The sequence below is a fragment of the Adiantum capillus-veneris genome, chromosome 19 (assembly GCF_014529385.1).
Source record: "Adiantum capillus-veneris isolate H3 chromosome 19, ASM1452938v2, whole genome shotgun sequence".
Taxonomy (NCBI): Eukaryota; Viridiplantae; Streptophyta; class Polypodiopsida; order Polypodiales; family Pteridaceae; genus Adiantum; species Adiantum capillus-veneris.
In genome coordinates this window covers 87,648,551-87,666,356 of record NC_140949.1, presented here as the reverse complement: position 1 = coordinate 87,666,356, position 17,806 = coordinate 87,648,551, and the positions used below count along the sequence as shown (strand labels likewise).

The following is a 17,806-nucleotide window of genomic DNA, read 5'->3' as shown; positions in this document are numbered from 1 at the left end:
TGGCTGACCACGTGGCTAAGTGTGGGTGCCACGAGCTGTCTGTTGTTGTCGCCGATGGCGTGGCTAAGTGGGGCAATCGCGTGCCAAGTGTCCCATCTCGTGACAACGTAAACATTGTCCTGGGCGGCCAATGACTACCATTCGGCAAGAGTAGTCTCGATCACGCACAGCCACAGTAACTGTATCTGGCAATGTAGTATCCCCAAACACCAAGACCTGAATGCGAGGTGGACTAGATGAGAAGATGCAGGATCCTGGAACTACTATGCCAACATGAGCAGCAATCATCTGAAGGAGATGCTCATCAATAAAATAGAGAGGCATATCCGGGAAGGAAAGCGTCAGAGGGAATCGGGGAATAAGATGTCGATTGTTAAACTCCTCAGTAGTGAACTCTGGATACCACCTCGTCAAGTATATCATTCTGCGATCAGAGAGTATCGGAGAGCGAGCCAGGAGAGCTGAGGCAGTGGCGGGATCTGAAAGACGTACCATGAATATGCCTCTGCCAAGTAATGTAAGTTCCGAGACCCGTCCCTGAGTAGTGCCCAATGCAGTCTGACACCAATCACGTATATAAGAGCGAGGTGGAGACTGTCCAATCATCCGGCCAACCATGGCATGTTGTGCCAAGTGTTGAATTTTGGAGTCAATGCGTGTCAACAGGTCACCAGTACAATCCACGCGACAGGCAATTGGTGATGGAGCGCCGTGTGTGGCACTCAAGACCGGCAAAGCCTCCATGAAGAATGGGCGAGACTGGTAAACGGAAAAGCAAGACCCATAGCGAAGCTTGAACTCTTTCACTCTCTCTCTCGTTCTCTCCTTCCCTTGCAGATATTAGAACGATGCACACGGGAAGGTTTGAAACAAGTGGGATTGGCAGACTGTTAAAGTTTCGAAGAATTAGGGTTTTCGGGGAATTAGGGTTTCAAGAAATTAGGGTTTGCAGAGATTAGGGTTTCGAGAAGTTAGGGGTTGAGGAAAGGGCTGCAGGGACTCGAAGGCCAAGACGCGTGGGGCTGCAGGCAGCATGGCGCGCGCAAGAACCTGAGGTGACGGGCTGCAGCAGGGTTCGCGCGCAGGATTGCAGCAGCAGGGTTCGCGCGCAGGGTTGCAGCAGCAAGGTCGCGCGCGCAGGGTTGCTCGCTGTAGGGTTCGCGCGCAGGCCTCTCTCTCTCTCTCTCTCTCTCTCTCTCTCTCTCTCTCTCTCTCTCTATATATATATATATATATATATGTGTGTGTGTGTGTGTGTGTGTGTGTGTGTGTGTATATATATCTGTATATATGTATATATATACATATATACATATGTATATATATACATATATATTCAGTATTAAGTGAAAATCTATTTATCCGAGTATATTATATATTGTTATGCGCTCGGGTTTGTGACATGGTTTGATTGCAATGAATATTCAATACATATATCTCTTCATAAGGATCTTGTGTAACGGTCTTGGACACCCCAAGTCGGGAATCTGACACGACACGCGAATACTCAAAATCACTTAACAGAATCTTATCACAATTTAATAAAGAGGCTACACGATCCGGCATAGTTCCGTGCCCAGAGGTAATGGCCCCAAAGTCTGACGCCCCTTCGGTATTTATTTTTATATTAATGCTTGCACAAAGTACAAAGTCCGAGGGTCCTCTCTGCTCAATGCTCCCAAGCAAATCTGAGAGAGGGAGTGACCCTAATTACATCTTTATAGGCCCCATGGCCTTCCAAAAGCAATACATGAAAAGATTCAACTCTAAAAGCATCTTGATCCAAAAGCTAGTGCTGCCGGCAGCTTTTGTAAATCGCGGAAATCCATACAGTGCCACATCAACAACCAACGGAAATTGCGAAATGCCGTACAGCCTGCCACGTCGGCAGCCTTTACGCCTTCTGGGCTTCTGGCATTATTTTTAAGTGCCTTGAGTCCCTTGGGCCCCAACGGAAGGGACCCCATAAGTTGGAACAATTTTGAAGACGTTAATATAACATTTCATCTCTCTCTCTCTCTCTCTCTCTCTCTCTCTCTCTCTCTCTCTCTCTCTCTCTCTCTCTCTCTCTCTCTCTCTCTCTCTCTCTCTCTCTCTTTTTTGGAAAACGTCAGGGGTGTATATTACTGAGTACAAAATAATCCCAGCGGATGCCAAAATAGCCTATCACGTGGGGTGTACAAGCTGAATGAAAGGAGGAGAGCCACTATAGTGACTACTCGACTAGAACAATCTCATGGTGGTCGATGTGAAGAGTGGAGGAGAAACCACTGAGGAGGGGCATAATGCCAAGTAATCTGACCACCTGTCAGTGTGAAGAAGAGTGGGGATCGTACCCAACGCCGAAGGAAGGCAAATCGACGAGCCTCGGCTGCTCTAGATGTACCGGAGGACGAATCCCACTGCCAAATCAGGGTGTGAATGGTGTCCAGCCAAATGGCAATGAGGATATCCTGAAGAAGCTGTGGAGCCGCACTGAGAATGTGAAGACAACGAGCTCTCCAAATATTCCATAGTGTAATACTAGTGATGACTGAGAAAACTGCATCACGTGTCTGAGTATCTCCCTGCCAAGCAATCTGTGGTATCATAGCCAAAGTCCCTCGTCGATAACCAGTCGAGGTAAGCATGAAGGCCGGATCTGTGGCTGAGCCCTCGTAGAAAAGATGCGGGCCGGGCATCGACATCAACCATGAGACAGAGCCCCAAGTAAGAAATCCATGCTGAACACCTGATCTGCTGAGTAGAGAGCAAACTGCAAGCCACACTTTATGGGAAGCTGAGCATGACCAAAGACAGTGGGCAGGTGACTCAAGTTGGCGCAAAGGGCAGCGAGTACATAACGGATCATGACCCATAGTAGCTAGCCAAGTCCCAACTGGTAGTCCCGCATGAGCAATCATCCACATGAAAAAGGAAATACGACGAGCAACATGTAAATCCCAGATCGCGAACCAAAACTGCTGCAGATAGGCATGAGAGAGGCCTGAATGTAACCAGAAACGCATACGAGTGGGCTGTTGTGGTTGCTGTCTCATCAATGCTAATCTTCCAATCCTGACAGTGTACTCAAAGAAGGATACAGGTGCACCTGCGGGATCTGAGTGAGGCCAATGCCACTCTCCTGGGTCCCAATAAAGCTGCGATAGGGCACGGCCCTCCCACACCCAAAGCCTCCAAAGTGCAGCATCAGCGGAAGCAAAACGGGGGTCAACAAAACGACGCTTCCCGTGTGAGCCAACTACTCGTATGGCCTCCCATCGGGCGCCGGAGGAGATAAGTAGTGGAGAAGTGGCAGCATATGTCAATCTAACATGAATCCCCTGAGAGTTGTCAGTATCAACTGTGAATAGCATGGTGTCCAAACGAACTAATAAGAGAGTGCTCTGATCAAAGAGGCCTTCCCAGCCACAATGAGGGAACATCTGAACCGTGCCGCGCATGACTGCATCCCACTGTGAAGGAACGGCAGAATCGATCTTAAGCAGTCTGTATGGCACCCCGCGACATTGGCCGCGCATGACTGCATCCCACTGTGAAGGAACGGCAGAATCGATCTCAAGCAGTCTGTATGGCACCCCGCGACCAATGTCATAATGTTCTGCCACAAAATCTACATCCAGCATACGTGTCTCATAAAACAACCGCATAGAGGCAGCAGGGCCAGAGTCCCAAGCAACCCAATCAATGTGAGTCCTCTCTCCAAGCTGACGAGGTGGATTAACCGAAGTATCAAGAACTGTAGCATTCCAAATGAGAGGCTGGCGCTCAATCTCCTCACGACATGAGGGAGGTGAGCGTACGATAGTCCGTCTCATGAAAACCGAAATCTGAAGGAGCGATCGGAGAAAGGGTGAGAGGGTGGAAGTGAACAAGGGAGCATCTGTAAAGAGAAAACGATACCCTGAATGCCAAGTATGACCGTCTCTAGTGCCGAGTCGTGGAGTCACTGTGCAAAGAGCAACCTGAAGAAGCATCTTGCAAGGTTCTTGGCCGGGAAAAAGACCCCGAACAATAAGCTTGGTAAGAAGTGCGCGGCTCTGTAACTCTGGATCAATGATGCCAAGGCCTCCCTCTGACCTAGGACGAATGATTGTGGACCAGCGAACTCTAGCATGAGTATCAATAGTCCCATCTGTGCCACTCCATAAAAAGTTTCTTACTAGTCGACGGAGCTGAGCTATCACACCAAAATGTAACATCCAACAAGAAGCCGTATACCATACTGTAGCCAAAATGACTTGGTTGGCGACCAATGCACGGCCAGCCAACGACAGATGACGTGAAGACCAATGGCATAGCTTCCTGCGAATAGACTGTAGTATGGGTGCAAACTGCTGCTGTGAGGAAACATCAAATCCAACCTGGAAGCCCAGGTATCTGCATGTCTGACCCGGCTGTAGCCATGTGAAACCATTAGCTACCCCCCAAGTAGGTATGTCATCACTGCCAACCAATAACCCAAAGGATTTATGCCAGTTAATGCGTGCACCACTGGCAATGCAAAAAACCTGTAGGGCCTCCCGCATTGCATCAAGAGCGGGTAGCAAATAGCGCAACATGAGCATAGTGTCATCAGCAAACTCTTGATCGATAAGGTCTGGAGCTGTAGGTACTGGCATGGTCAATCCCCGAAATGCATGACTCTGAGCACGAAGAAAGTTAGACATAGTCTCTCCCACAAACAGATACAGATATGCTGCTAAAGGACATCCCTAACGCACAGATCGAGAGCTCAAAACTGCGACTGACACGGCCACCAATAGTAATAGCGTTGCTGGCAGTTCTGAAGAGAGCGGAAATACCTGAAATCCATCTCAAAGGGAAACCCATCCTGGCTAAAGATCCTTCGAGAAAGTCCCAGTCGACACGATCGTATGCTTTCTCGAAGTCTAGGATGAAAAAAGCGAGAGGTTCAGAAGATGATCTTGCCCACTCTACTGCCTCATAAAAAGTGAAGATATTATCCAGGATGCATCGATCCATAACGAAGCCTGTCTGAGAAGTATGAATAATATCTGGTAAGAACGGCCGCAAGCGATGGCTGATCAGTAACGCTAATATCTTATAGACCGAAGGGAGTAGGGTAATAGGTCTCCACTGTCGGAGCTGGGTGGTGTCACCCCCCTCCAGAATAAGAGATATGAGACCTGAACAAAGAGCCGGATGCATATATCCTGATGCAAATATGTCCTGACAACCGCAAAGCAGTGGTATATGCAATACATCCCAATATGTCAAAAAGAAGGCTCTAGTGAGACCATCCTCGCCTGGACAAGAGGATGGATCAAGACTCTCTATAGCAGCATGGAGCTCTGTAAGTGTGAAAGGCGCCAACAAGATCTCTGCCATAGTGTCTGTACAACGATGTCGAGTGTGCTGCCAGATTTGCTCACGGGCAAGTAAAACCTCAGGAGTGCATACATCAGCAGTGAACACTGTCTCAAAATAATCTGCAAACATATCAAGAATAACATCAGGATGCATATGTAGTGTCCCACGAGCATCACACAAAGTCCGCAGAGTGGTGCCAGGAGGGCGTTCTTTATGTGCCGCGAAGAAGTCTTTATTCATTCGATCAGCTTTAGCTATCCAATGAGACACTGAAGCATGATGCGTGAACTCAGACCTAGCCTCCTGTACGCGACGAATCTCTTCTGTGAGCTCTGTCTGTCTAGCAGCGAGATAAGCATCCTGAGGCCACTCCTCAAGCAAGCGCTGAGTGGAACCAAGAGGGATGTGAAGATCAGACTCGCGTACTCTCAACTGACGATGAATGATAGCAGTCTGATCACGGTAGTAAATACTAGACTGAGAAATGCAATGAGCAAGAAACTCTCCAAGGGGTCCACAATAAGAAGCATCCGTGGACCACAAGTCATGAATCTGCTGCTGCAATACTTGAGTGGTGAGAACACTGTCAGGGATGCGGCAGTCTCGTCTCTGAGCAGAGGATCTAGTGAAGGAGATAAATAATGATGTGGGAAAATGATCTGAGAGGCTGGTTCCTCTCCATATAGTAGTAAATCCGCCTAGAGCTGCTGCCCAAGGGCCAATGTAAAAACGGTCAAGTCGCTCTAATAATCTCCCCTGCTGTCGCTGAAACCCCCAAGAGTAATGAAGAGTAGCAGGGTGATGACCAAAAGAGGGTATGTGCCAGGCATCAACACCTTGAATAGCTAGAAGAAATCGATCCCAAGCTGGCTACTCATCGGGAGAAATGGATGATAGAACGGGAGGTGTGGTGGCTCGCCAATCAGAGTCGCTCTCAACGTTGTTGAAGTCACCTCCAACAACCCAAGAGTCTACAGCAGGTAGAGCAGCAGCCAAGGAGGACCAAAAAGTAGCCCTCTCCCGAGGGGTAGTGGGTGCGTAGACTAACATAAAACCAATGATAGATTCCCGAATCCGAATAGAAACATAAACTGCTCTGCCAGCGACTAGTGTGCCATGCTGCTGAACTGAGGCCAAGTAACGTGGCCCCACTGAGATGCATACACCGCAACTCTGACCATGAAGGCCCAGAGCAGGCTCCCAAAAAGTGCAGGCGCCCGATGGCATGAGATTGCGAAAAGGAGTGGCAATCTTATGCTCCTGTACTAGTAGTATATCCACAATGCCCACTACATGAGTGTGTAAATCTCTGCGAAGTAAAAGCTTACGGGAACCTTTTATCCGAGAAGTCTGTAAACCATTAGCATTCCAAGAAAGTACATGTGAATCCATAGACTGCATGAAAGAGTAGGTATAGTATCTGACTAACTGTGCATCTTCTTGGAGGCAGCTGGACCATCCAAGGGGTGAGCTTCAGGCGGTAGGAAAGCAACCCACAAGCCCTCTCTAAAATATGGTGTCTCATTGCACCAACTGCGAACCTCAGCTTGTTTACATTGCATTACCGAAGCTGCAGCCTTGACACCCCAAATGCGCATAGACATAGGAAGCAGCACATCTGAGGATACATGAATGACCATAGGCAGTGAATAGCAAGCATAAACATCGCTCCACTCCATAGCACCAATACATGAAGGATAGTGAGGAGACAAAACATCGGGGGCAGAAGTAGACAACCATAAATGTAGCTGAGCCATAGTCTGGGCGTGCACAAAATGGAGAACCTGATCCTCGGACCATTCCTCAGCAGCGTGGAATGGAAGGAAAAAGGAATGCGTAGGCTGAGAGCGACTGCCAATCAAAGAAGGAACACAACCTGTCTTGTGATGCATAAGGTAGAGCTGTACCCGCAATGGTCCGTCTGAGTCACCGCACATCTCAGCCCGATGAGTGCCCCAGGAAAGAGGGCAAGAGCTGAGAAAACTGCGTGGGACGTAAGTATGAGCTGCCGAGGGAGGGGGGGGACCAGAAGGTGGAGGGGGGAGAGCAAGGATAGGAGGAAGACGAGGAGGAGGGAGAGATAGTAGCGGTGAATGATCCATCTGCATGGGAATAGGAGCCTCGGGAAGAGGGGAAGGAGCGAGTGGAGGAACAGCAGGTGAAGGAGGAGTTGGTAGCAGAGGTAAGTGATCCTGTGCTGAAGAAGAAGATTGGTGAGGAGAAGCAGGGAGTAAGGGGGTTGTGGAAACTTGAGAGGGAGCAGGAGAGGTAACACTAGGAGCTGCATGCATTGGAGGTTGCAGACGAGGACGGAAGGAATGGTTACGACCCACTGTCTGCCATGCTGCCTAAGTAGGAGCTGAAGCAGAGGGAGGAACATGGAGGGTCGAAGCTCTAGGAGCACCTGCAGGCTGAGGAGGTGCTCGAGTAGTAGTAGGAGGAGCCGCTTGTTGGGGCTGACCACATGGCTGAGCATAAGTGCCACGAGCCGGCTGCTGTTGTCGCCGATGTCGTGGCAGTGTGGGGCATTCTCGCGCCAAGTGTCCCATCTCGTGACAGCGTAAGCAATGCCCTGGACGGCCAGTGACTACCATTCGGCAAGAGTAGTCTCGATCACGCACAGCCACAGTAACTGAATCTGGTAAGGAAGTATGCCCAAACACCAAGACCTGAATGTGAGGTGGACCAGATGAGAAGATGCAGGATCCTGGAAGTACTGTGCCAAAGTGAGCAGCAACCATCTGAAGGAGATGCTCATCAATAAAATGAAGAGGCATATCCGGGAAGGAGAGGGTCAGAGGGAATCTGGGAATAAGGTGTCGACTGTCAAACTCCTCAGTAGTAAACTCGGGATACCACCTCGTCAAGTATATCATCCTGCGATCAGAGAGTATCGGAGAGCGAGCCAGGAAAGTTGAGGCAGTGGCGGGATCTGAAAGACGTACCATGAATATGCCTCTGCCAAGAAATGTAAGCTCCGAGATCCGTCCCTGAGTAGTGCCTAATGCAGACTGACACCAATCGCGTATAGAAGATCGCGGTGGAGACTGTCCAATCATCCGGCCAACCAAGGCATGCTGTGCCAAGTGTTGCACTTTGGAGTCATGCCAGTACAGTCCACGCGACAGGCAAGTGGTGATGGAGCGCCGTGTGTAGCACTCGAGACCGGCAAGGCCGCCATGAAGAATGGGCGAAACTGGCAAACGGGAAAAGCACGACCCGAATTGAAGGTTGGACACTTTCTCTCTCTCTCTCTCTTTCTCTCTTTCGCTTGCAGGCGATTGAAAGAGGCACGGTTAGGGTTAGGGACAGTTAGGGTTTTTGGATTTTTAGGGTTTCGTGGAATTAGGGTTTCGTAAAAGCTGACTATTAGGGTTGCAGGGAATTAGGGTTACGCTGGCAGCAGAGCACGCGCAGGCAGCAGGCTGAGCGCGCGACAGGCAGGGAGCAGGGCGCGCAGCAGGGCAATCCGGGCGCGTGCGACAGGCAGAGTGCAAGGCGCGCCTCTCTCTCTCTCTCTCTCTCTCTCTCTCTCTCTCTCTCTCTCTCTCTCTCTCTCTCTCTCTCTCTCTCTCTCTCTCTCTCTCTCTCTCTCTCTCTCGGCTGCTCGCTCTGTTCTTCTCTCTCGGATGGACCAACCAGCCGAGGATGGTGATACAGGTAGATTCATCACCCCACAAAAAATGAAAGCGACATTCAAACGGAGGAAAAGAGATAGTGTACTCTCGCCAAGCTCGCTACGGGAAGGGAAAACCGTCAAGAGTCCAGGATGATTTAATGATGGAGAGGGTTCAAGTGATGATTAAATTGGAGCTCAGCTTTATGAGAGATGACATCAGGAAAGAGATGTACGCAAACGCAGAGAGTTATAAGAATTCTATGTATGCAGATATGAGGAAAGAATTGGATAAAGCGATGCTCGGTATGCATGATGAGATGTATCTATCTGTGAAAGGGGAGATGCAGGCTCTAATGCGGGCAGAAGTGAATGTAATGGAATGTATTATGCAGAAAAAGTTGGATGAGGCAATTGCAAGCTTTGAATCTTGGAAAACCAATGTGGAAAAGTACATGAAGGAAAAGGATGCAGTGATTGAAGAGCTTAAAGGGGAACTTGCAGCTTGCAAAATTATGCCCAAAATGGAGGGGGGAAATCAGCCCTCAATGTTAAAGGAGCTGGAAGAAATTAAGGAGCAAGTGAAAACTCTGCGCGAAGGGGAAGAACAAAACTCGAAAGCGGCTTCCTCATTGGCAGAGCGCCTTTTTAAAACACAGGAGAAGGTTGACGAAGCAAAAAAATGGATTGAGGGTGCAAAGAAAGGGAAGGCCCGGATGTCAGAAGCCGCACAGACTTCTACCATCATCAATATGACCATTGAGGAGGACAGAAGAGGAGGAATAGAGCCCTCCATGTGCGTATTACAAGTATCAAAGACACCGAAAATGTAGAAGAAGTGAAGGAACTCTTTGCAGCGCATGGGCATCTCGGAACCTATGCACACAGGTGCTTGGGGAGTAGGAAAGAAGGGAGTGGATGAGAAGGGAAACGTCAAAGAGAGAGCACTTATTTTGCGTTTCCCGATTTTAAAAACAAGGAAGGAATTCCTGAAGAAGAGACCAGCACTTAAGAAAACTAGGATATTTATGGGGGATGACCTTACTTTAGCACAAATAGCACATATGCAAGAGTTGATGCCAGAGATCAAGGCAGCAAGGGAGAAGAGAAAAATTGCCTTTTATAGAGGAGGGAAAGTAGTGGTTTTGGATAGACGCACAGCATGACGGTGCGAGACATATGGGACCACACCCCGGATGGCGGCATGGAATTGTAATGGATCACATAGGCTGGATGTGGGTGCCTTTGAGGATAGCTTCAAAGATAGAGACATTGTCTTTTACTCAGAGACACATCAGAAATCTGGACAGTTGATGCCACGTGTGATTGGTTATTCATGGGAGAGCTTGTCGGCCAGACACTAGATCCCGGCATGGGAGTCGAGGTTCAAGAGGGGTAGCAGTCTTATTCAGGGAAGAGTTGCAGCCGCTATTACAAATTGTCCGGAGAGATGACCAGGCGAGATACATGTGGGTGAGACTCAGAGCTGAGACGAGCAGATTCTTATACATTGCTATATGTTACTTTCCCCCTAGCACATCAGTCTATACCTCACCTAGAGGGCAGTCCCCTTTCTCTATACTTGATGATGACATGGGAGTTCTCTAGAGATGGAGATATCATTCTCTTGGGAGACTTTAATGCCAGACGGCCAACTCCCAAACAGTATTTTATGATACCTCGGAGGAGATGCTTAGAGAGTCGGAGATGGGGCTTGACAGACACTCACATGATAGAGAGCACACAGAGTATGGGAGATATCTCATGGAGATGACGACTACGCATGGTTTGGCCATACTTAATGGTCTAGAGATTTTTCCTTCGTCTAGGGGATTCACATGCTTTCCACACAGACATGGGGCCAGTACAGTGGACTATGTCATGACTTCACCGAGCTTCATCTCTAGTATTGAGGATCTCAGTGTGGGACCTAGACCTGTTGGAGTAGCAGTGGACCATGCTCTCTTGACTTTTTCAGTCTCTTTCCAGTACAGTGCCTCTCAGACACCACGGAGGATTGCACACACACGGTATACTTTTACACCAGAGACGGACTCATTTTATGTGGAGGAGATTTACAGTCGGATGTGGGCAGCTGAGCCTGTATATACCGTGGAGGAGATCACCACTCTATTGACAGAGATCTTGCATGGGGCAGCAGCAGAGGCATACCCACACACTCAACCAGATCAGAGAAGACGTTCTGGGAACATGCCTCAAGATAGTTGGTATGATGAGGAGTGCAGAGAGATGAAAGTTCAGATTCAGAGCGAGCTTATACTTGGAGTCATTACATATAGACAGTCTCGGATTGCCCTTCGGCGTTTAGTGCGACGGAAGAAACGGGCCTTTTTAGCCCAGATGGAACGTGATTTGTATCAGCTCTTTTTGAGTCGAGATTCAGGTGAGGCCTGGCGTCTCTTCCATGAGCACTCACCTCCTCCAGTGATTACTTCTCCCGAGATTTGGGGTCAGTATGCAGTATCATTATATACAGTACCTGGGCAACCACCATTACCGAACCCTCTAGAGCCATGTCCAGCCACTAGTACCTTCTTTACCACTGAGATGGTGAAGAACGCCATTGACAGGATGAGGACTAGGAGAGCATATGATCATGATTGTTTGGTGGCAGAGCACTTGATACATGCTAGAGATTTACTGTCAGAGGTTCTTGCACGGTTGTTTAACCGTTATGTGTGAGGGACTACCCGAGTCTTGGAGATTATCTACTATTGTACCTCTCTTCAAGGCAAGGGACCCCACGGTGCCAGGGAACTACCGTACTATTATGATAGGGCACACATTGGCACGGTTGTATGCATCCATTCTTGAACAGCCCAACTGAGTAAATGGGCAGAAAATGAGGGCATACGAGCAGCAGGACAGGCTGGATTTAGGAGGCGTTTCTCCACTTTGGACCATATTCTTACACTCAGAGCCATTATTGAGGAGGGTCGGGCACATGGGAGATGGATGTATTGTTGCTTTGTGGACTTCCCCAAAGCATTTGACACAGTGCCGAGGGCCAGATTGATGCGCAGGCTACTAAAGTTGGGAGTACCCACAGAGATCATATGGGGGATCATGGCTTTATACGGTTCAGTGATTGGCCATGTACGCACTCTTGAGGGGATTTATGACATTGTTCATTCCACTATTGGAGTGAAACAGGGGTGTCCTTTGCCCCCTACACTATTTGGTATGTATGTAGATGAGGTTTCTGACTACATTGACAGAGAGGGCGACAGAGACGCTCAGCTAGCAGGGACATGGATCCCTTTGTTATTATATGCTGATGATATCGTGTTGATATCAGAGTCACCAGAGGGCATGCAGAGACAGTTGGATGCATTGCACAGCTTTGTAGAGGATAGTGGATTGTTTGTGAACCTTGGTAAAACCAAGGTTATGGTGTTTAACACCACACCACAGTGGGTCAAGAGATCGGCACCTACACTCGTATATGGTCAGGACACTGTGGAGTACACAGATGCATATACATATATGGGGGTGGTATTCACGGGACCGAGGTTTACTTTGAAGAGAGCAGCACAGACTAGACTGTCTAGAGCCTATGGCGGCATTGGGAGGGCTAGAGAGGATGTGTTCGCAGGTTCAGTTTCAAGAACCACGAACAAAGCTATGGCTCTTTGATACTTTGGTTGCTTCAGCTATGCTTTATGGGGTCCAGGTTTGGGGACCATCTGTGAATCATGACAGTTGGAGGAGCATGGAGAGACCCTTGGTATTTATGATATCCCGGATGATTAGAGCCAAGGCCTCGGTACCACATGCGATTATTCGAGCGGAGGTAGCTGCCCCTCCTATAGAGATTGAGGCTCTTACTAGATCAGTGTCCTTTATGCACAGTCTATGGGATACACATAGAGGCAAATATACTAAATTGGCTCTTGAGTCCTCTAGACAGTTAGCGATGCAGGGAGGAGACGCATCATGTTGGTATGCGCAGATGACCTCATGGTTTCAGAGGCATGGTTTCAACATGGATAGACTACCTCCTTTTCAGTATTCCCTCGATGCACCCTCACTGCCAGTCACACGGACGGAGATCACTAGACTCATTCGTCGGGATCTTATACAGTTGGACACCAGGAGGACATGGGTAGAGCCGATGCAGGAGTTGGGCACGAAGATGGCTTTCTACAAAGAGCATCTTTTCCAACTTTCGGGAGATGGGTTTGTGATTCGTCCGAGATACATGGACACTCATTTGTCTCATGGTCTGCGATGTGCTATTGGTCAGATTCGCACATCCTCAAACCAGCTGGAGATTGAGACGGGTAGATTCAGAGGGATACCACCGGAGTATAGGATATGCCAACTATGCGATAGAGAGCCAAAGACAGAACTACACTACATATGCCACTGCACTGTGTATTATGAGATACGAGGGCGCTTCCATTGCTTATTCAGGGAGGGTTTTGGACCCCTAGATAGAGTCATGAGGTATCAGGATCAGAGATGCCTTGGCTTATAACTACTTGAGCTACATCGACATAGAGATAGTCTGCTGAGGAGACATGGAGTATGACAGTCACAGAGATAGATCACAAATTTCTTTGGATCGAGGGAGCCAGGAGACCAACCACCAGCACAGAGTTGTACCCACATTCATACCAAAGGCACCCTCATTGACAGGGCGACTGAGCTCGGGAGATCGAGACGACCACGACCGAGACACAGGAGCACACTCCATCGACGGAGACTCCAGCAGAGGATCAGAGGCATTCTAGCACGACAAGCAAAGGATCAGAGGCATTCTAGCACGACACCCAGAGTGCCATTGAGGGCCTATTCTACATTTCACATTTCACATTTCACACTTTATTTTTCATTTTTCACATTTTACATTCAGTACTTTTTGTACTTGTACTTCAGACATTGTATTAGATTCACCACTTTGTATCTGATGATCTCATAGGTCATTTTGTCCTTTTGAAGACGTTATCCTTGAGCCCATCCCATTGAGTGCGATCCGCACCATTGCCTCCATTCGTCTTAGCTCGCATTCTCTACGCTGTGAGACAGGACGTTGGGGCACTGGCGAGGAGTCTCATCGACTTTGCACCTTATGTCCTCGTCAAGTGCGAGAGAGTGAGTATCACACACTACTTGAGTGCTCAGCTTTTGACCACATTAGGTCCTCTTTTCCCCATATATTCAGCCATGAGCTATCCTACATACCTTCCTCTCCCAACCACGATGTGGACTCTTTATTGCGACGCTCATTTCAGCCATTTTTGAGCATCGAGAGTCACTTATGGCCTCCACTCACACCATGTGACATGTTCATTTGGTCCCATAGGTCATATTTGACCTCCGAGGACGATAATAGAACTCTCTCTCTCTCTCTCTCTCTCTCTCTCTCTCTCTCTCTCTCTCTCTCTCTCTCTCCCCGCCGAAAAAAAAAACCATGTATTTCATGTTAAATATTCTGTTTTGGCAGAAGGAGATATTTTATGAGCTCATACTAGCTACAGCAAAAAGAAGCTCACCTTCACCATGGTTTCATGGACAGCTGGCTTGCTCATATAATCTCGGGCTTTCAGTGCAGCATATGCCTGTCAAGTGCATATCAAAAATTAGACACCTGCTTTGATTGATTTAGCAGAGCACAGCCATTGTGTTTTTGCTCAAACAGGCACCTGAAGATCGTCATTATTGGTTACAAATTGCACTACCCTATACCAAATATCATCACTAATAAAGTCCCCTGCCTTGTCTATGAGTTGAAGAATCACATCAACATACCTACTCATTGGCAGGAACACAAGTGTTAGCACCATAAACAGATGAAATATTCCAAAAAAGAATCAGCTTTTGATGAAATTACCATAGAAGATCAGGTGCAAACTTTTCCGCAAGTATTGCAGCCTTCAAGGCAAGCTCCTCCCGAATCCCAAAGTCAGCTGTTGTAAGGTACTGCAGAGCCAAAAGGAGAAAATAAATAGAAGTCAAACAATTGTGAAGATTAGTTCAGCAAAGACGGGTGTTCAGAATTGGTAACCAGTGACTACAAAATATAAAAGTTACAACTGTAGGTCCCAAAAGACATCTAAAAATCATTTTCACCGTTCAAAGTGAATGGAAACCAGCCGAAGAAAGACAAAAACATAAGCAGCATGCAGGAAAAAGTCTCCATCAACAGAAAACCACATCAAAGAGATTGTTGTCATGAATCACGATAGCACACGTAAGTTTGCTAGCCTTACCTGCAAGAGCTCTTCAACGATATCTTTAGCATTAGTTACATCACACATCCCATACAGTAAGTCGAGTGCTCGCCTCCGAATACTGTCACCATAACAAGCAGTTGATTAATGGTGGAAATCCTCAGCAAGATTACTAAAAACAGATCTGAAATGCTTCATGACTTCACATTCAACAAAAATGACCTCTCTAATGATCGTGATTCATTAAAAGCCTACTCCAACCTTCAGCATGTCAACTAGCATATCAATCTTTATGTCCACGAAAATAGTGTTGAAGACGTGTAAAAGGGTTTTCGAGTAGATTGTTGTTTCTATGTCGTATACCCTCAAAAGGTCAGAAACCTCTGAACTAAGAAACTAAAAAGGGTCAAAACCAGTCATATAAGACAAAATAAGACAGGAAAAGGAAGCAAAACTACTTGTACACATCGGACCTGACCGTACATGTTTGGCAATCTTTTTTGCAAGCCCTCTGATGATCCCAATCCACACCATGTGCGCACCACACGCCACTATCTACTCCACACTGATCTAGCTGATATATATGATAGCCAAGGGCATGATGGACTTCTCTTCGTGTATTTTATGGCATCTAAGGACTCTGTCACTGCCCAGCTAACAGCACTACCACACACAGCAGCCATAGACGGCTTCCCCCACTATGCACACATAGCAGAGCCCACCAAATCTGGAACCATTTTTCAGAACAGGTCATACAATGAGAAGTGCAGAGGGCTCTACACAGCTCTACACTCCTCATCACGCCTCCATGCATAGCGAGCTTTGGGGATTATCACTGAGCAAGAGGCACAAAGAGCAATCGGGGGGCTCACCTGTCATAAAAGGCGGGCTTATGAAAACACGCAAGAGAAGTAGACTTCCATTAATCTGAGCACAAAGAACTGTCTTGTGTAGGAGCTTCATAGGGGACTTCTAGAGCTTTAGGCTTGGCACATAAGAGGACCCACAGACTTGGTACACATAATGTGACAAGTATTAGGCTTAGGATTTTTGCGTTGAGGCCGTAAACACAACTGATTGTTGGGTACGTTTGGCTAGTCACAAATTCTCTCTCTCTCTCTCTAGAAAAGTGGTCTATGCCAATCTCTTCAGAAAAGCTAGAATCTTCCTAGGTCACACACTGACTTTCAGTCTTTAGATTCTCTCTCCCCTCTCTAAAGGGTGCTGATTTTCTCTCAAAACTAAACATTAGCTTCTGTTTCTCTATTGCACATTGTCTCTCTCTAGAATCTACTGATTTTCTCTCCCTTTGGCGAGTGATCCAATGGAAACACACAGAAAAAAACTACTCCAATCTCCAAAACTTCAGAGTAGTTTATCACTTCAAACAGCTGGAATAAATTGAACTGGAACGGAGAGAGAAGGAAGCCTAGGTAGAGAGAAGATGTCTCAGTGTGATGTCCCTGTACACAATCAGTGGCCCCTACCTAACTGCCACTTGCAGTATCCCTGGTTGGGTATTGCTTTGTTTCTCGCTTCAACAAGAAAACATACAACTCGTCGAGAAAACGTGCTGAGGAAGCCACACAATCTCTGGATGCTCCAGCTTTGTGCTCTCGGACGATGATCCAAAGTGAAAGTGTCCTCCCCCATACGACAAGCAACCTCTCTCTCTCTCTCTCTCTCTCTCTCTCTCTCTCTCTCTCTCTCTCTCTCTCTCACACACACACACACACCCACGATCCATTTCACACACGAGGTAGTCCCTCTTATACTCAACAGAGGTCGAGAAATCTCTCTCTCTCTCTCTCTCTCTCTCTCTCTCTCTCTCTCTCTCTCTCTCTCTCTCTCTCTCTCTCTCTCTCTCTCTCTCTCTCTCTCTCTCTCTCTCTCACACACACACACACACACCACGATCCATTTCACACACGAGGTAGTCCCTCTTATACTCAACAGAGGTCGAGAAATCTCTCTCTCTCTCGCTCAGATTCGCCGACAGAGTAGATTTACAGTAGCTGGAGGGGATATAGAAGTGACAGGCTCATATGTATATCTGGGGGTTACATTCACCGCAGCATCAGGGACCTCCATGACACAGGCAGCCAGAGATAGACTTACCAGAAGATACGCATCACTAGCTCTGATGGAGAGACAGTGCCACCAGGCCCACTTCCAAGAGCCCCGGACGAAGGGGTGGCTCTTTGACACACTGGTCACACCTGCACTCATGTATGCCTCGGCCATTTGGGGACCGGGACTGGCAGACTCAGTATGGACACAGATAGAGAGGCCACAGATTATTATGATCTCCAGGATGATTCGCAGCAAGCCATCAGTTCCACACGACATTATTAGAGTTGAGCTGGCTGCACCACCGATGTTGGTAGAGGCACTCTTTCAGACTGTTTGCCTTCTTCGCAGATTCAAAGATATGGATCCAGATAGGATCTCTCATAGAGCCTTCATTGCATCTAGAGAGATGGCACAGGCAGGGGACACTAGCTCATGGTATGCCCAGACAAGAGATTGGCTAGCTCAGCACAGTTTTGATATTGATAGACTACCACCACTCCAGTATGACACCCAGGCCCCGACCTATACCCTCTCACGCTCTGAGCGGAATAGGGTCATCAGACAAGAGATATGGCATACATATATT

General features: G+C 47.8%; 1 protein-coding gene across 1 annotated transcript in view; it reads right to left on the bottom strand.

Moving 5' to 3' along the window:
* LOC147434416 (AP-2 complex subunit alpha-2-like) overlaps positions 1 to 17,806 on the bottom strand; it is a 154,571-nt gene that overhangs the window by 56,350 nt on the left and 80,415 nt on the right. The window contains exons 11-14 of the mRNA XM_086490885.1: positions 15,187 to 15,268; positions 14,808 to 14,896; positions 14,620 to 14,725; positions 14,470 to 14,535 (exon numbers count right to left, since the gene is read on the bottom strand). Coding sequence (XP_086347011.1) covers positions 14,470 to 14,535; positions 14,620 to 14,725; positions 14,808 to 14,896; positions 15,187 to 15,268 — 343 coding nt within the window. The remainder of the gene's footprint in view (positions 1 to 14,469; positions 14,536 to 14,619; positions 14,726 to 14,807; positions 14,897 to 15,186; positions 15,269 to 17,806) is intronic.